We start from the raw sequence: 19,900 nt of genomic DNA, 5'->3' as shown, positions 1-19,900 counted from the left end.
TTCTCTTTCTTCCCTCCTATCATTTTCATGTTCTGGAGACAGTAGCATACTTGGAACGAGTGTTACATATAGAAAGTCAGGGACAAAGATGAGTTGTGGACATAACTAAAGGACTGAGTAATCATGTTAACAGCCAACACTCCTACATATGCTAGGCACTGATGAAGTGTTTCATATATTCACTCACCTAAATTTCACAACAATCCTATGAAATGGGAACTGGCATAATCCCCAGTTGAAAGGTGAGGAAATTGAGTCACAGAGCGGAATAACTTGCTCTGGGTCACCAAGCTAATAAACAGAACTGGGTTCAACCCCAGGCAGCCTGGCTCCAGAATCAACTCTTAACCACTTAGAGCCTCATCACTGAGATTGGGAGAGGGACAGGCTGCTGTAAAGAGGGTGAAGCAAAAATGGGAGGAGAGCAGCAGTTAAGCAATGATGTGATGTGGCTAAATAAAAATGGGTAAGAAAACAAGTAAGAGTAAAAGCTGGAGTAAAAGTAGAAGACTGGAGAATGGGTCTAACATTAAAGGAGAATAAGGAGAAGGAAGAGCTGACAAGCAAAGGTGAAAGCAGAAAGTCAGTTGTCAGGATGGCTTGGGGAGACAAAGAAAGCCCAGGAAGGCCTCCAGGAAAAGGCTGCCACGTCAGGCAGGACACAGAGGACAATTGGGGAAAGGTGATCCTTACAAGATGGTGAAGGTGCCATTGTAGGTGTTGGGCTCTGGCACAGGCACTTGGCGGAGCCTCTGCTTTGGGCTGAGATCAATACACGACAGTGTCTCATCTCCGCAGGTACAGAGTTCACATATGTTGGTGCTTGTGGAGGCCTTCTGTTCCTCTGGTGCAGTTAAAGCCTTACTTTGGGCGTAACTTTCAGGCTGCACCAATGAATTTTGAGTAGGTTCTAGTTCAGTACGTGGACCTGTGACTTCAGTCAGTTTTCGATGCAGAGTCTGAACCTGGTCTGGATGAGCAGCTGTAGTCTTCTCCAGGGCTGTGGAATGTCCAATCTCTGTAGTGGGTTCTAGAGTTACGGTAAGTCCTGCGTCTGGAGGCTGAGTTGAGGTCTCCTCCATGGTTGGAGACGGTTTAACCTCTGTAGTGGGTTCTGTAGTTACGGTAAGTTCCAGGTATAAAGGTTGAATTGTGACTTGAGTCAGGTGTGAATGCTGAGCCTGACCCTTGTCTGAAGGTAGAAGTGTCACCTCAGGGTGTTTTGGAGGAGGAGCTGTAGTTGTCAGGGCTGTAGAAGGTACAACCTCTGTAGTAGGTTCTGGAGTGATGGTAAGTCCCAGGTCCAAAGGTTGAACTGTGACGCTGGGTGACATTGGATGCTGAGCTTCATCCTGACCTGGTGTTAGAATTGCTACCTCTTGATATACTAGAAGTTGGGGTACAACTTTCTTAGGAGGCTGAGTTGGGGTCTCCTGCACAGTTGGAGAAAGTTCAACCTCTGTCGTGGATTCTGGAGTGATGGTAAACCCTAGGTCCAAAGGTTGAACTGTGGCTTGAGTCAGGTGTGAATGCTGAGTCTGAACCTGGTCTGGATGTGGAAGTGTCACCTTAAGGTGCTTTGCAGGAACGATAGTCTTCTTCAGGGGTGTAGAATATTCAACCTCCATAGTGGGTTCTGGAATGATGGTAAGTCCCAGGTCCGAAGGTTGAACTATGACACTGGGCAATGTTGAATGCTGAGCTTGATCCTGACCTGGTGTTGGGCCTGTCACCTCATCATGAGCTGGAGGTTGAGCTGCAACCTCCTTAGGCGGCTCTGAAAGCTGCACTGGGATCATCTGCTGCCTTGAAGTTTCTACCTCCTTAGGGGGCTCTGGAGCCTGAACTGTGGCCTCCTGCTGGGTCAGAGAAGGTTCTGCCTCCACAGGGGGCTCTGGAATCTGAGCTGGAACCTCCTGCTGAGTTAGAGATGGTTCCACCTCCTGAGGGAACTCTGGAGATAAAGACGGGGCCATCTGCTGGGTCAGAGAGGGTTCTATCACCATAGGGGGGTCTGAAGACTGAGCAGGGACTGCCTGCTGTACTGGAGAGGATTCTACCTCTTTAGGTCGCTCTAAAAGTTGAGTTGGGGCCTGCTGTAGGACTGGAGATAGCTCGACCATCTCAGGTGGCTCTGATGGCTGAACTGGTATCTCCTGCTGCAGTGGAGGACTGATCTCTTCAGTGGACTTCAGAGGAGGACCTGAGGCTTCCTGCTGGGTTGCAGATGGGTCAACCTCCTTAGGGGGCTTTGGTGGCTCAGCTGGGAACTCTTGCTGGACTGGAGAAGGTTCTGCCTCCTTAGGGGAATCTGGAATCTGAGCTGTGGCCTCTTGCTGGACTGGAGATTCAGTCTTTTCAGGAGGATGCAGAAGTGGGGAAGGGAGGTCAGGCTGGGCTAGAGAAAAGTCAGCCTGCTCAGTGGGAACAGGAGGGCTGTCCTGCTGGACTGGAGAAGGTTGTACCCGCATAGTGACTGCTGTAGGTCTGGTAAACCCCATATCTACATCTGTATATGACATATAGAGAGGTGAACCTATTGCTTCATCATTCAGTGAACTTTCAAACTCTGAGGAGAGCTGAGTTGGAGGCTGAGTTGTGGGCTCTTTATGGACTGGAGGAAGTTCATAATTTTCAGGTCTATTTAGCTGCTGGTCTTTCAAATGTTGAAACTGCTCAGGGGACATTGAAGGCTGAGCTGGGGCCCCCTGTTGAGTTAACAGTTCAACCTGATTAGTGAAATCTGGAGTCATGGTAACCACGTGATCCACAGGATTAACAGTGACATTGTGCAATGTTGGAAGCTGAACTTGATCATGACTTAGAGGGGAAACTGTTACCTCATGATGCTCTGGAGGTTGAGCTACAACTACATTAGGGAGCTCTGGAGTCTGAGCTGGGGCCTCCTGCTGGGTTAGAGAAGACTCACCCTCCTCAGCGGTCTGTGGATGCTCAGCTGCAGCCTCCTGCTGGGTTGGAGAGGGGTTCTCATTATTAACAGGTTCCGGAGATTGAACTGAAGTCTGTTGAATTGCTGAAGGTCCAGCCTCTTCCAGTGACTCTGGAGGCAGAGGTGGGCCCCCGTGCTGGATGGCAGGAGGTTCTACATCATTACCTGGCCCTGAGAGCTGAGCTGTAGCCTCCTGGAGGACTGGAGAAGTTCCCACCTCTGCACTAGGCTCTGTTGCTATGGTGAGCTGCACATCTGGAGGCTTAACAGAGACACTGGGCAAATCTGAATGCTGAGTCTGATGGTGACCAGGAGGTGAAACTGTGACTTCATGATGTTCTGGAGGCTGAGCTGGGGTCTCCTGCAGGGCTGGAGAAGATTCGACCTCCCCAGAAGACTCAGAAGGCTGAGCTGGCTGCTCCTGCTCACTGGGGGAAAGCTCATGCTCCATAGGAGGACCTGCAAGCTCAGTTGGGGGCTCCTGTTGGGTTGCAGAAGGTTCCGCCTCCTCTGGAAACTGAATCGGGGCCTCCTGCTGGGCTTGGGAAGATTCTGTCTCCTTGGTAGGCTCTGAAGTTATGGTAACCTCCACGTCTGCAGGTTTAACTGTAATGTTGGGCAAGTTATAATGAGCTTGATCCTCACCTGGAGGCTGAACTGTCACCTCACGATTCGGTAGAGTTAGACTCTCCATAGAGGATGCTGGAGGCAGAGCTGGGGCCTCCTGCTGGGTGGAAGAAGGTTCTTCCTCCTCAGGGAGCTGTGGAAACTGCCCTGGGGCTTCTTGCTGGAATGAAGAGGACTGGATGCCTTCAAGGGTCTCTGGATTTTGAGTTTCAGGTTCTAAATGGAATTGAGAAAGTCCAACTTGCTCAGGGGGCCCTGGAGGCTCATCTGAGTTCACCCGGAGTTCTGGAGGCAGGCTGCCAGAATACAGTGTGTCCATACTCGAATATTCATCCTGCAAAGTCTGTTTCTCACGCTGAGGTTTGGATAATCGGTGTGGAATTCCAACAATCTCAGCAAGGCTCCAACGCTCAGCTAGATCTCTCTTCAGGTTCTTGGGCGAAACAATAAATGTGGTTGGTTTTGAAATCTTACTGTCTAGCGGAACAAGTATTTCATCTGCCTGATGACCTGCAGCCCGATCTAGATCTGCAGTTGGAACCTTACTTTTGAAGCGAGGAAGCTGAACTAGGGTCTGGTTCTGATCCCCGTCCAGCAGTGGGACCACCTCTGGGAGCCTTTCTTCCGGAGTCAGCTTGTCATTTAAATCCTGGTGTGCAGCGGAGAACTGCTCTGGCCCCAGGGGCAGCTCTTCAGCTGAATCCGTGTCCAGGAATGGAACCAAATTTTCAGTCGATTCCTGGGGTGGGGCTGACATCTGCGAGGAAGCAGAGGGCCCCAGGTAATCAAAGTCCCCCAGGTCTGCTGGGGGAGTGGGCGCATGGGGAGATTCCCATGGGAGATGGGAGGAGCGGGAAGACCGGGGCTCAGGCGGCCCCAGGGGGTTAGAGGTCAGCTGGAGCGGGTCCTTGACCCACTCCAGAGGCTGAGCCTCCTTGACTAGTAGACACAATAGTTGCCACGTGAGGAGGGGCCATAGGCCCCAGAAACGCAGCCGGGACATGAGGCACGCTGGCACCGCGCACTGAGCGGGAGCCATTCTGGCAGCCCTGAGACACTCATGCCTCTTATAAGCGTGCGCCCCGCCCTGTGTTTATGACACCTTTATTTATGCCACAGATCTGTTCCATGTCACCAGAGCATTCTTATGTCACAATCCTGCCCAGGCACCTCTTCCCACCCTGCCCGGCCGGAACACCCCTCCCCTTCCCTTAGTGAGGAAGGATTTGGTCCATAGACCCAGGTGGTCCCACGACTCCAGCGGCCTGCTGTGGTGGGGTGGGGTGGGGTGGGGTGGGGGCGCGGCAGAGCTTCCCAAGGAAGTCACAGGACCTCGCCTCAGGATCTTCAGAAGTGCTAGTCCAGTTCTGGCAGCCTGAACTCTTCCTCCTCCAAGGCGAAATCCGAGCATACTCTTCCTTCCAGGGAGAGCAACTGAGCTGCAAAATGGGCGCCAGTTCGGGTGGCAGGCACGAGGCACATTACAGTCATTTATTCCAAAATTTGCCATTTTCGCTAAACTTTCGGTATCTTTTGTTGCATGTTTTGCATGTTTGATAATGAATTCACCACCCTACTAGGTAGGGGCTGCCAGGGAACAAGCCAAGACTCCACATTTTCTGTAGGAGGGGTGTTGGGGGTGGGCAATTCAGTCTGGGAGAGAAGGCTTTAATCCCAGTGAAGAGCCCTTTGCACTAGCCTAGGAGGAGGCTGAACTGTCATCCTGCCTTGACTCAACACAGCCATTACCCTAGAAGTTACAGCGCCACCCTTCAGAGATCTACCCTGTGTGCACACATGGAGAAGAGGCTTAGGCTGTTGAAGTCAGCATGTTAAATAATTTCCTGAAATTCGACTATAACTAGGACCCAGCTGACTTCCCCCACAGCCATTCTTACCTATTTTATTACTGTCTGGCACAATTATCAGCATGTAAACTCCAAGAAGGTGCTTCATCTTATTCCAGTGCCTAGCAGAGGCACAGGGTGCATAGTGATGGTTTTAAAATGGAAGGGGAGCCAGGTGCGGTGGCTCACACCCGTAATCCTAGAACTCTGGGAGGCCGAGGTGAGTAGATCACTGAGGTCAGAAGTTCGAGACCAGCCTGACCAACATGGTGAAACTCCATCTGTACTAAAAATACAAAATTAGCCAAGTGTGGTGGTGCATACCTGTAATCTCAGCTACTCAGGAGGCTGAAGCAGGACAATTGCTTGAACCTGGGAGGCAGAGGTTGCAGTGAGCCAAGATCGCAACATTGCATTCCAGCCTGGGCAACAGGAGAGAAACTCTGTCTCAAAAAACTAAACTAAAATTGAAGAGATTCCAAGATTCGCCTCATTTAGGCATGGATCTATTGTTATAATCAGATTCCTGAAATCAGTGCTGACTTCCTCTCACATTTCACAGGAAGCTAGACTTCTTAAAGCTTGAGGTATCCTTGGTGGGTTTTATTTAAATTGAATTAAAATAATTATTTTACAGGGAAAAACTTCAAAACACTTTCCAACTTTGGGGTGAAAGTTAAATAAAACACTGTAGCCCCAAGTTAAGTTCCCACTGAAATGATACTTTTGCTCCATTTAAAAAAAAAAAAAAAATTCCATATGTAGTAAATAATGACTGTTTTGAGATTAATTTAGAAACTTATTCCCTATTTAAGAGCTTTCATATGCAGTCATGCGTTGCTTGCCATGTGAGGAGCTTGAGAAATGTGTCACTAGGTGATTTCACCACTGTGCTAACATCATGGCGTATACTTACACAAACCTAGGTGGTGTAACCTACAGCACAACTAGGCTATATGGTACGGCCTAGCACTCCTAGGCTACAAACCTGTACTGTATGTTACTGTACTGAATACTAAAGGCAACTGTCACACCATGGCAGGTATTTGTGTACATATACATGGAAAAGGTACAGTTAAAATACTGTATAAAATATAAAAATGGGCCCGGATGCAGTGGCTCAGGCCTGTAATCCCAGCACTTTGGGACGCCAAGGTGGGTGGTCACCTGAGTTCAGGAGTTTGAGACCAGCCTGGCCAACAAAATCAGTCTCTACTAAAAATACAAAAATTAGCTGAGTGTGGTGGCGTGTGCTTATAATCCCAGCTTCTCAGGAGGCTGAGGTAGGAGAATCAGTTGAACCCAGAAGGTGGAGATTGCAGTGAGCTGAGATCGCACCACTGCACTCACTCCAGCCTGGGCAACAGAGTGACTCCATCTCAAAAAAAAAAAAAGATAAAAATAGTATACCTGTATAGGGATAGCTCCATTATACTCTTATAGAACCACCATCATATATGTGGTCTATTGTTGACCTAAACTTCGTTTTGCAGCACATGATTGTGAATGATCGACAGAAAGATCTTCAGCAAAATATTCCACCCAAGGTACATGGGAGATACTGAGATCCAAGTAATAAGCCATATTTGAAAGGCATTATCGTTTTCGAAAGCTGTAGCACAATCAGTCTTAAGGCCACTTACATTCTCCCCACATCTCTGGGATCCTGTTTGAAGGGAGTTCTAAAAAGGCCTGTGTTCAAGCAGCCCAGCATCCCTTACTCCTGGGGCCGGAGGAGACTAACCCCTCTCCTGTGTCCACAGCTGTAGTAACACAGTCCTCAGTTCTGTCTCCAAACTCCAAATAAGGGGAAAGAGCCAAGGGTCAAGACTTTAGGAAAAGCCCCAGAAATACCCTGCACTCAAAAAGCAGTTTCGGAGTTTCACATTTTCCTGAGAATGAAGGAAATTATCCTCCAAATTCTGCTGCTTATTTTGAATTATGGTTATACTGGATATGTTATCTGACCCCTGAGTTGTTTTTATTTATTTATTTATTTTCTTTCTCAAAACGAGTCTTGCTCTGTCACCCAGACAGGAGTGCAGTGGAATGATCTCGGCTCACTGCAACCTCTGCCTCCTGGGTTCAAGTGATTTTCCTGCCTCAGCTTCCCAAGTAGCGGTGATTACAGGGGCCTGCCACCACACCTGGCAAATTTTTGTATTTTTAGTAGAGACAGGGTTTCACCATGTTGGCCGGGCTGGTCTTGAACTCCTGACCTCATGATCCGCCCACCTCTGCCTCCCAAAGTGCCAGGATTACAGGTGTGAGCCACCGCGCCCAGCCTGTTTGTTTTTTGAGATGGAGTTTCACTCTTGTTGCCCAGGCTGGAGTGCAATGGCGTGATCTCGACTCACTGCAACCTCCGCCTCCCGGGTTCAAGCGATTCTCCTGCCTCAGCTTCCCGAGTAGCTGGGATTACAGGCGTGCGCCACCGTTTCTCCACGTTGGTCAGGCTGGTCTTGAACTCTCAACCTCAGGTGATCCTCCCGCCTCGGCCTCCCAAAGCACTGGCATTACAGGTGTGAGCCACTGCACCTGGCCCTGTTACTCCTGAGTTTTTATCTCCACATACTTGAATTAAACCGTGTAGTTCTTCTTCCCATCTGACATCTACAATCTCTTCACTGGGTCTGTATGCCACAACTATTTTACTACTTTCTGAAATAAAGTTAGCAAAGATCAATTCAGAATCTTTTTCATTCTAAAATGTCCTGCATATAATGGTAGCAGCCCACAATGAGACATTCTTTTGGTTTCTAAAAGCAGAAAATAAGAGCATTTTCCTGGAAGTTTCCTCATCTCCTCATCATACACTTCGATTTTTTTTTCTTTTTTTTTTTTTTTTTTTTTTTTTTTTTTGGAGACAGGGTCTCATTCTGTCACCCAGGCTGGAGTACAGTGGCACTACTGTAGCTCACTGCAGCCTAGAATTCCTGGGCTCAAGTCATCCTCCTGCTTCATCCTCCAGAATATCAGGGACTACACCACTTTGCCCAGCTAATTCTCTTTTTTAGAGACATGATCCCACTTTGTTTTCCAGGCTGGTCTCGAACTCCTGGCTTGAAGTGATCCTTCTGTCTTGGCCTCCCAGAGTGCTGAGATTTCAGGTATGAGTCACCATGTCCGGTCTCACACCTCAGTTTTTAACATATGTGTGAAATATTAACTGTGTTTGGGTCAAAGTACTTTACGATGTTACAGATAGGAACTAAGGAATAATAACATAGGAAATAAGAAATGTGGAAACAAAAATGTTGAATCACAATATTATTAAATGGTAAGGCATCAGGTGGGGGGCTGAAGTAAGTTCAAATCCAAAACAGAGACCACGGGGCTAGTAGACACTTCACGTTAGAAGCACAGCTAGGTGTCTACTCCCTGAGAACCAAAATGCCACCAGATACAATGAACAAACCCTCAGAGATAGAACATTCGAACATTTTATGGGAAGAAAATGGCCCACGTACTCTATAGACAATACAATTTCCTTCAAGGAAAACTACAGCTATAAGGGCTTTTGGTCTAAGAAGTTTTGAGTGTGTGCAAAGGATACCTCTGCATACTAGGGAGAGGGGGACAACCCACACATTTAGCTTCGTTATTAAAGGTTGTTACTCAGACTTGACAGTTGATGACCAAGGAAGTAACACTTCCACTAGAAGGGCTGCCCAGGTTGGAAAGCTGAGAGCAATCATGGCCACCTCTTACAAGCAAATAAAAGTCTGTAGTAACTTAATTAGGATCTCTCAGTCTCTAATCCTTCAGGGCTGTGAAGCAGAAGAGCAACTCCGTTCAGGGACTCTTTGCTAAACACCATGTTTCCTTTGGGCACAGGCTATGACATCTGCACCACTGTAGAACTGAACAGGGAATACAAGCAATGCCATACAACAGCATGACCACTTCCAAGGCTCACAGCAAAGCAGCTGATTATTGTATGAGAATCATATTTGGCCAATATGTCAGTGCCAGAAATGAAAGCGGGAAGAGAATTCTCGATTCAGAAAACATAATCTAATAAACTCTTCAGCTGAGAGTGTATTTATTCAGAGAGAAAACAGCAATGACAATAACAGCATATTCTATCTGCTTACCTTGTAAGTACAGTTCTGAGTTTTGACATTTGTCGTCTCATTTTGTCTTACAATATCCCCCAGAAGCTTGACTGGCTTACTAACCCCAGTTTGCAGATAAAGATTGCAGCTTAGAGATATTAAATATCTTCAAATCTCTCTGGCCATAAGATCTAAAATTGCATTTAAAAATCTAAGAGACAGAGTTAGGACTCAAATCCATGTGTCCGAGGCTTATAATCACTATTCTGTATGATGGGTATGCAATTAAAGAAGACCTGCCTCAAACATTTTCTGTATGAACTGAGGCAAGTCCTTTCACATCTATAAACTAGGGACAATATTTGCTGTCATTTTTTCTACAAATGTCACAAAAAACAAATTTGAGTCTGTTGCTGTGAAATAATTTAGCAAATGAAAGCATACTAGGGAGTGTTTTATCCATCAATATTTTTATCCATCGATATTTTTATACAATTAACTTTTCAAAATGCGTTTATGTGCTCATTGAAACTGAAGTACTTCAACGACGATTGAGAAAGTTTTACCTAGAACCACAATCAACAGTCTCTGGAATGCATCTGACACAGCCTTCTGAATAGCAATCTGGACTATCTTTCCTTTCATAAATCCAACCAAAACAAATTAGTCTTAATTTTGTTTTGCTTGGTCTTAAATCCAACCAAAACAAATGGATTTAAGATGGCTAAGTGATAATTGCTACATGTTTAAAAAATAAAAATGCATCCACATTCTTAGCTCATAATCTTCGTGATTAAAGGCAGACAGCACAAGGGTATGGCTGAATGGCTCTGTTACAGGTACATCCTGGCAGGGCCCATTTTTACTGCCTCCATCTAGTTGGGAAGTTCCTGAAGTACTAGAGGCAGATACAAGCCAGGAACCTGGCACATGCTCACATCACCCAGAGCTTTCAGATTCATCAGTTAAGGCTACACTCCTACAGACCCTACCCTCCTATGCATCAAGGGCTGGAATCACTCACCGAAAAGTTTTATTGGCTAGACACGATGGCCCATGCCTGTAATCCCAGCACTTTAGAAGGCCAAGGCCGGTGGAGGCCAGGGGTTCAAGAACAGCCTGGCCAACATGGTGAAACCCCATCTCTACTAAAAATACAAAAATTAGCCAAGTGTGGTGGCATGCACCTGTGATCCCAGCTACTTGGGAGTCTGAGGCACAAGAATAGCTTGAACCGGGAAACGGAGGTTGCAGTGAGCTGCGATCATTCCACTGCACGCCAGCCTGGGCGACCGAGTAAGACTATTCTCAAAAAGAGACCGGGCGCAGTGGCTCACATATGTAATCCCAGTACTTTGAGAGGCCAAGATGGGCAGATCACTTGAGGACAGGAGTTTGAGACCAGCCTGGACAACGTGGTGAAACCCTGTCTCTACTAAACATTTTTTTAAAAATTTAAAAAAAAAAAAAATTGGCTGGGTGTGGTGGTGGGCAGGAGGCAGGTAAACTGCTTGAACCTGGGAGGTGGAGGTTGCAGTGAGCTGAAATCACACCAGTGCACTGCAGCCTGGGCGACAGAGCGAGACTCCATCTCAAAACAACAAAAAAGGTTTGGTACAGACAATCTGGCTCCTCCCTGGGCATCATCCATGAAAGCCTACAGCCCTGCCTCTGACTTCAAACCCTAAGCCTGAGGGTCATGAATACCTGAAAAAAATCTCAATGTCAGTATCAATTGGGTACCCTTTCTAGGTATCTATAGTAGACTCTTTTTCTGCAGAAGCCCTTCTATGAGTTAAAAAAAGACTGAATGGGCCGGGCGCAGTCGCTCACACCCGTAATCCCACCACTTACAGAGGCCGAGGGGGGTGGATCATGAGGTCAGGAGTTTGAGACCAGCCTGACCAACACAGTGAAACCCGATCTCTACTAAAAATACAAAAATTAGCCAGGCATGGTGGCATGTGCCTGTAATCCCAGCTACCCAGGAGTCTCAGGCAGGAGAATCACTTGAACCTAGGAGGTGGAGGTTGCAGTGAGCTGAGGTCACACCACTGCACTCCAGCCTGGGCGACAGGGTGAGACTCTGTAAATCTTTAGATGATGACTTGGCATGGGGGTGGCTCATGCCTATAATTCCAGCACCTTGGGATCCTGAAGCAAGAGGATCGCTTGAGGCCAGGAGGTTGAGCCCAGGCAGGACAACACAGCAAGACCCCATCCCTAGAAAAGATAATTAGCCACATGTGGTGGTGCATGCCTGTAGTCCTGGCTACTCAGAAGGCTGAGGTGGGAGGATCCCTTGAGCCCAGGAGTTTGAGGTTACAGTGAGCTATGATCATGCTACTGCACTCTAGCCTGGGCAACAGAGCCAGACCCTGTCTCTAAAATATAATAATAAATAGATAAATAAATCTTTAGATAATTTTGTTGGGATAACTAAGGCTGTAAGAGATACATATTTGAAGGACTATTTTAGTACAAAGCAAGTTCTTAATCAAAAACTGGAAAAACATTACTTCCTTCTTCCTCCTAAGCTTCTTGTCAGGAAGTACACTATACAATTTTAAATTTAAAGGTTCTAGCCGGGCACGGTGGCTCACACCTGTAATCCTAGCACTTTGGGAGGCCAAGGCAGGCAGATCACGAGGTCAGGAGATCGAGACCATCCTGCCCAACATGGTGAAACCCCAGCTCTACTAAAAATGTAAGAATTAGCTGGGTGTGGTGGTGGGCACCTGTAATTCCAGTTACTCAGGAGGTTGAGGCCGGAGAATGGCTTGAACCCAGGAGGCGGAGGTTGCAATGAGCCAAGATCATGCCACTGCACTCCAGCCTGGTGAAAGAGCAAGACTCTGTCTCTAAATAAATAAATAAATAAATTTATTTATTTATTGAAAGGTTCTGTCAGGTATTGCCTAGGGTAAAAATCTATATTTTAAGACAGAAAAACTCTGCCCAGGACTTCAGTAGCTCAAAGAGGGAAGGGCTTGATACGTGTCTGAAAAGATGAGTTTTAGAAAGCAAGAAAAAGAGATCCTTCCCACTTCAACTCCTTACCCTCCTCCACCCCCAATGAAAACAGACCTTTCCTCCACCTTATCCACAGGGTCCCCCACCAAGCCAACGCCAGAATCCTGCAATCATAGGATGGCAACACCACCTCTAAAACACAGAACTTCAGGCTTTGCTTTGGAAGTGGCGCCATGGTCTCTTCATTTTCCCTTTCTTCAAGGTCAGAAAACTGAAGCTGTTAGGAGGTTTACTGTAAGTTCCTTCCGAGGATATTAATTAGGCTTCAAACTGTTTTATTCTGAGAAATAAAAACTAAACTCCAGTCATTCAAGCTGACAGTTGAGGTATCCTATGGCTTCAAAATCAAGTAAGATTTGCAAATGAATTGCTAGATATGACAATGTTTTATTATATGCCACACAAACAGCAGAGAAAATTGTGGATACCACCATCCAAGTGATTGAGGTTATTAATTTTAGGTAGTAGGCCAATTTAGATATGTCCACTTATCCTCGATGGCAGGAGGCTTCTCACATCTCCCTATAACCCAGTTCAATACTTCTGTCTAAAGTCTAGAATTTCAGTGTTGAAAAGAGAGCATGATTAGTGAGAGAAAATCTACAGTTTATCCTGATGATCCTTTCTGACCATCCATTGAAACCAAAGGAGTAATTCACCAGTTCTTGGCATCAGGAGCTGTTTAAGGCAAGGGCCTGATGTGGAACTGCCTTATGTCTGGTGCCAAGATGAACCTAAAGTCACAAGAGATAGTGCCATAAATATCACAGCCTGCCAGAGATTTTATTTAGATACACCTGAGATTTATCAATACCAGCTGTGCAAAGAAAAGAAATTATTTCTATCTTCCCATTCAGTAGCTCCTTCTTGAGAACACGACCTGAAGAATAGATATGAACCCACCCATCCCCCGCCCCAAGTCACTAACACCCGTTTAAAGAGGAAATACACATACCTCTATAAATTTTACCAGCAACTAAAACTAGAGGTTCATCTGCATTTATAAGCTTTAGAATGCAAATATCTACTGAGTATTAATTCTTGAAATATTTTACACATTTCTGTGAATTTCTTACATCACCAGTTATTTCTTATATGTCTATTTCATTGTTAAGTGTAGAATATGATTATATTCATGAAATTCAAATGATATAAAGTCAAATTTATTGTATTAGCAATTAATAAGAATTAACTTTACAGTAAAGTTAATTCTTTGTTGATTTGTTTATGCACCTTCCTCTGTCACTGGTTTCTAAGCTCCAAAAGTGCCAGAGGAAACCATATCTTATTCTTTTATCATTCCCAGGGCCAAGCACAGTTCTTGGCATATAATACAGGATGGATGATCTGTTGATTCAGTGAGTGAATAAAACAATGAGCAAGTAAAAAATGAAATTACTTTTTCCAACTGAAGAGAAAGAGAAATGCTTGTTGGAAAGGAGAAATGAAAACTAATTTTTTTTTTTTTTTTTGAGATGGAGTCTCACTCTGTCGTCCAGGCTGGAGTGCAATGGCGTGATATCCGCTCACTGCAAGCTCCACCTCCCGGGTTCATGCCATTCTCCTGCCTCAGCCTCCTGAGTAGCTGGGATTATAGGCGCCCGCCACCACGCCTGGCTAGTTTTTTGTATTTTTAGTAGAGACGGGGTATCACCATGTTAGCCAGGATGGTCTCGATCTCCCAACCTCGGGATCCGCCCGCTTCAGCCTCCCAAACTGCTCCCAACTGCTGCGCCTGGCAATGAAGACTAATTTTTAAATGTTGAGTGCTACCAGGGAGACCAGCCTGTATCATGAGTAACAGTGGAGCCTTTCAGGACAACTAGGAAACTTCAGAGGGACTCTGAGACCCTGGGTGGTACAGACAGTTGTCACCCTGGATAACGCTGCCACACTTCTTGCTGGCAACCATTTCCCTTCAATTCACTTAAACAAAAACAAAAACAAAAAACCCTCTCAGGTGCCTCAGGCCTTTTCTTGATTTTAAAACATTATTCTCTTTTCTATATTTATAAAAAGCAAAAAAGACAGGAACTAGGTGTATGTGCTAAAGTAGAAAAGAACACTTAAGGCCAGGCGTGGTGGCTCACACCTGTAATCCCAGCACTTTGGGAGGCTGAGGCAGGCAGACTGCCTGAGGTCGGGAGTTCAAGACCAGCCTGACCAGTATGGTGAAACCCTGTCTCTACTAAAAATACAAAAACTAGCCGGGCATGGTGGTGGGTGCCTGTAATCCCAGCTACTTGGGAGGCTGAGACAGGAGAATCCGGGAGGAGGAGATTGCAGTGAGCGGAGACCAGGACGTTGCACTCCAGCCTGGGGAACAAGAGTGAAACTCCATCTCATAAAAACAAAAAAGAAAAAGAAAAGGACACTTAAACTAGATAACAGTGGAGGGTCAAGTAGTAACCCCAAGGCTCTGAGTTCAGTAAGGAAATAAATCTAACATGAATGCCCTCTCCTCTCAACAATCTATTGACTTGGAGAACATTTCCTTCATTGCTGCATCAGCGATGAGCTTTATGCTGTGAAATTCTCAAAACCTAAAGCTTATGAAATGGTCTCAATGTCCAAAGAGCACTAAGAACTCATTACCTACAAAATGATACCAAGTAACTGTTTCATCATCTTTACTGCACCTTTACAATATTTGAGTGGCTATGTGAAATAGTCACAGGTTAGAAACACATCATAGTCCAAAAGTTAAATAATATCTCACAGGTAATCATTTCAGTCACAGGAAGTGGAACCAGGATTGAAGAGGGTGTTGAACAAGCTACGGAAGTGGATATAGTATACCTGTAGTCATTACTAAGCAGAGTTCTCAGATTTGATCAAGGTTAATTCAGTGAGGAATGGAATATAGACAAGAATAGGCAGCAAGATTAGCAGGAAGCAGTCAGATCAAGTAGCCAATCAGGAATTCAAGTGGTCCTTGAAAATGGAAAGGTGATTGAATTGAGGCATACAGTGAGATATCATTCTGTGGCTCTGGGAAAGTAAAATTGGTTGGCGTGTTAATATGGAATAGGGTTTCTACAAGGCTGCTTAAAGAATGTTCCCATCCTCTGAGAACTGAAGGGAGTTCCAAATAGGCAGTTTGTGACTGATGATGAGCATGATGAGCATGTTTATATAACAGCCGGCAGAAGAGTTGGTCACACCCACACATTTTACATAAAGGTAAATATATGGCTGGGCGTGCAGGCTCATACCTGTAGTCTCAGCACTTTGGGAGGTCAAGGCGGGTGGATAATTTGAGGTCAGGAGTTCGAGACCAGTCTGGCCAACATGGTGAAACTCCATCTCTACTAAAACACAAAAATTAGCCAGGCATGGTGGTACATGACTGTAGTCCCAGCTACTCAGGAGGCTGAGGCAGGAGAACAGCTTGAACCCGGGAGGTGGAGATTGCAGTGAGCCAAGATTGCACCACTGCACTCCAGCCTAGGCCACAGAGACTCCGTCTCAAAAATAAGTAAATGTAGCTGGACATGGTGGCTTATACCTAGCTACTTAAGAGGCTGAGGCAGGAGGATTGCTTGAGGTCAGGATTTAGAGACCAGCCTGGGCAACACAGGGATACTCTGTCTCTAAAAAAATTTTTAAAGTACCACCACCATGCCCGGCTAATATTTTTTGTATTTTTAGTAGAGATGGGGTCTCACCATGTTAGCCAGGCTGGTCTCAAACTCCTCACCTCAGGTGATCCACCCGCCTCAGCCTCCCAAAGTGCTGGGATTATAGGTGTGAGCCACTGTGCCCAGCCAATAACTTGCATTTCTAACAATTCCCAGGTTGTGCTGTCTGGGGAACCCTATTTTAAGAAACATCTCCCTATAACCTGATAGGTTATTTCCCCTAAGACCCAGATGAGTAAAAATTCATACACATTCGATGAAATTCCAGAAGTTACCTTCAAACTTTGCTACTCACTGAATGTCATGAAGATAGTGGAAAAAAAAAGAAAAAAACAAAAAACAACCTTGCAACTCAACAAGGGATTTGGTATTATCACATTTGAGAGCACTTCAGAATCTCAGGCCTGAACCCAGGGCTGCTAAATTAGGATCTGCAGTTTCTCACAATCTTCAGGTGATTTATATGGTCATCAAAGTTTGAAAAGCTGCCTTGAAACAGTCCTTCCTAAAACTGAAGTGGAGGAGAAGCAAAAATCATCTGGTAAATTGTTAAAAGTTATCTCAAATGCAACTCAAATTTACAGAATCCCAGGTGAGGCTCAGTAATCTGTATTTTTATCCTTCTCGCCAAATAATTCTGATGTGCAGGCAAGTTTGAAAACCACTGCTTTAAATGGATACTCCCCTTACCAAGCAGAAAGTAGGGTTTTGGAAACTCATGCAAGGGAAGCAAAAAGATGCCTCAGGAGGCATGAATACAGCAGGATTGATGCAAAAGGAAGCCGAAGTTTAACCAAAGACATTAATATATGCCTACAAAATATATGCCTACAAAAGAAAAAATTAATATATGCCTAGAAGTCAAGTGGTCTGCATGAATTCTGAAGACAAATGGAGAAACAAAGAACAAAATTTGTCAATGAATTTCCAGCACAGTCTAGGTTAAGGGAGTGACTTTCTTGACTGAATGACACAGACTCTGGACCACCTGATCGGTTATTACCTTAATGGAGGAATTATATTACAATGTACAGGTACTTTAATTAGAATGACCTGGCAGTTACTGAGGCAAAATTTTCTGCTCCTTTGTATCCTGTAATACAAGAAGGATCTACATGGATGTTCTCTTCTCTGAACTGTTTGGATGAACTGGTCAACGGCACTCATCATGCCAAAATCTGCACTGTGGTCATAATCTGTTATTTAATTAATTTCTCATATTTTTAATAAAAAGTTTGCCTGTATATTTTAGACAGAAATTACCTTACTGTGCTGAAATTCTGAGAAATCGTAGACAGTTTTCAAGGCCGGGCTCAAATGTCACCTCTACTACCCTTTGCTGTGCCTCCTGGCACTGTGCTTCTGATACTCTGTATGGTCCTCCATGACAGCGCGAGCACGATTATATTACCGGCAATTACTGATGCCCCCCTGGCTCATTTGTTGACTTCTTTAGAGCACAGATCATGTTTTATTTATTGTAGCAACTAAAACAATATTTGTTCAACCAATGACACCCATAAACAAAACTACCTGCCGAGGGCAGAGATGCAGGGGTAAAGTCATGCCAAGATTAAATCTCAGAAACCATTGTAGATTTTTCAGAGTTGACCAATGCATTTATTGTATTAATTCTAAAAAAAATGTTTACAATGTTTTCAGACTTCTAGACTTCAAAAGACAACTCTCCATATAATGTGTGTTTCTAGAAGGAAAAAATGTAACACTGTCCCCTTATTCCCTTATTTCTTTTTTTTTTTTTTTTTTTGAGACGGAGTCTCGCTCTGTCACCCAGGCTGCAGTGCAGTAGCGCGATCTCGGACCACTGCAAGCTCCGCCTCCCGGGTTCAGGCCATTCTCCTGCCTCAGCCTCCGGAGTAGCTAGGACTACAGGTGCCTGTCACCACGCCCAGCTAATTTTTTGTATTTTTAGTGGAGACAGGGTTTCACCGTGTTAGCCAGGATGGTCTCGATCTCCTGACCTCGTGATCCACCTGCCTCAGCCTCCCAACGTGCTGGGATTACAGGCATGAGCCACCACACCCAGCCCCATTGTCCCCTTATTTCTAACTGGTATCTGAGAAAAAGAGGCCTCACTCAGTATTGGTATAGGGAAGGGGGAAGTTCATTTCCAGCAGAAGTTAATACTCCAGAACTAATAAAATCTAATTATTTAATCTGCTATTACATACCTATAAACCATGAATGGCATATCAAGAAGAAATAATCTGTGACACATTTAAAGCTTTTTAAAATGATGAAACGTATTTGTCAAATGTAACAAGGATTCACCTTCTGATGTAGAATAGTGTCCCAGTCTAGCATTAACATTATTAGTGAACAAGGCTATGCTCTTCGAGTACATTCCATTTGCCCCCAATCCCTATCTTCTGTGTCAGTAATAATATAAAAATCACCAGCTGGCTTTTATAGGTGCCTTCTTTTTTTTTTGAGACGGAGTCTCGCTCTGTCGCCCAGGCTGGAGTGCAGTGGCGCAATCTTGGCTCACTGCAACCTCTACCTCCCAAGTTCAAGCCACTCGCCTGCCTCACTCCCAAGTAGCTGGGATTACAAGAGCCCACCACCACCCCCGGCTAATTTTTATATTTTTAGTAGAGATAGGGTCTCACCATGTTGGCCAGGCTGGTCTCAAATTCCTGACCTCAAGTGATCCACTTGCCTAGGCCTCTCAAAGTGCTGGGATTACAGGCGTGAGCCACCATGCCTGGCCTATACAGTGCTTTCTATTTGCCAGACATTGTGCTAAGCACTTTAAAGCACATTATCTCATTTTATCCTCAGATCGGCTCCATAAAATAGCTACCATTATTACCTCTACATGTATATAGATATACGTGTGTGTGTGTATATATACATATATATATACACACATACATTGAAAGTCTTACCAGTGTTTTAACTTTTTCCTTCAACCACTATACATATTTTAAAGAGCTTAAGAGGAGAAACAACCGTTTGTGTTTTTACATTTTCCCAGATACCATTTCAGCTCCTTTTTATTTATCTCTGAAGTTCTAGTATTACCACTGGTATAATTTTCCTTTGGCCTAAAGACCTTCTTATATATTTATTTTAGAGCAGAACTTCTGACAACACATTCTCTTAGATCCTCTTCATCTGAAATGTCTCTTTTTTCTTTTTGCCTTAATTGCTGAAGGATATTTTTGCTGGATATAGAATTCTGGATGGACATTTCTCTCAGTACTTTAAAGATGTTCTGCAATTACTTGAATCACTGAAAGGCTTAAAGTTGGGGACCGGCTCTATCACATACATGTTTTACAGAAAGGTTCATTACTTTTATATCTTCATTGTGGACCATAGCCTTTATCATCACTAAATCTTTGTCTCATTTATGAGTTTTTAAATTTTGCTTCGAACCTAAACTTTTGTAACTCCTTTTTATTTCCTACAATGTGGAGTTTATCGGGGACAGCATAGGCAATTGGAAATATATAACTGGAGTTTAGAAGAGAAGTCTAGGTAGGAAAATGGATCTAGAAGTCATTGATATTTTGGTGGTAATTGAGTCAACTGATAATTAGGGGAAAGTTGGGGAAACTAAATGCTGAGGACTATCATATGGAAGAGGGATGTTTGAAGGAGGAATAACTGTTCAAGGAAATTGGGTCATGAGTGGCAACAGGAAATTTAGGAAGGATGTAGTGGCCAAAGGTATCATATAGGCATTGTATATGTATGTAGATATATATATTTCAATGT

General features: G+C 44.7%; 1 protein-coding gene across 35 annotated transcripts in view; it reads right to left on the bottom strand.

Moving 5' to 3' along the window:
* Positions 1-19,900, bottom strand: part of LOC126938910 (leucine-rich repeat-containing protein 37A2-like) — a 197,904-nt gene that overhangs the window by 120,867 nt on the left and 57,137 nt on the right. For 24 of the 35 annotated variants that reach the window (XM_050763607.1, XM_050763623.1, XM_050763624.1 and 21 more), the window contains exon 1: positions 694-5,298. The exons of 7 other annotated variants lie outside the window; for them this stretch is intronic. In XM_050763607.1, the coding sequence (XP_050619564.1) occupies positions 694-4,616 (3,923 nt within the window). In that variant the 5' untranslated portion in view covers positions 4,617-5,298. Of the gene's footprint in view, positions 1-693; positions 5,299-6,412; positions 7,417-19,900 lie in introns of those variants that run through there. 4 more of the 35 variants (XM_050763615.1, XM_050763627.1, XM_050763633.1 and 1 more) reach the window with 2 other exon arrangements.

The sequence above is a fragment of the Macaca thibetana genome, chromosome 16, assembly GCF_024542745.1.
Source record: "Macaca thibetana thibetana isolate TM-01 chromosome 16, ASM2454274v1, whole genome shotgun sequence".
NCBI lineage: Eukaryota > Metazoa > Chordata > Mammalia > Primates > Cercopithecidae > Macaca > Macaca thibetana.
This window is presented reverse-complemented; position numbering and strand designations above follow the sequence as displayed.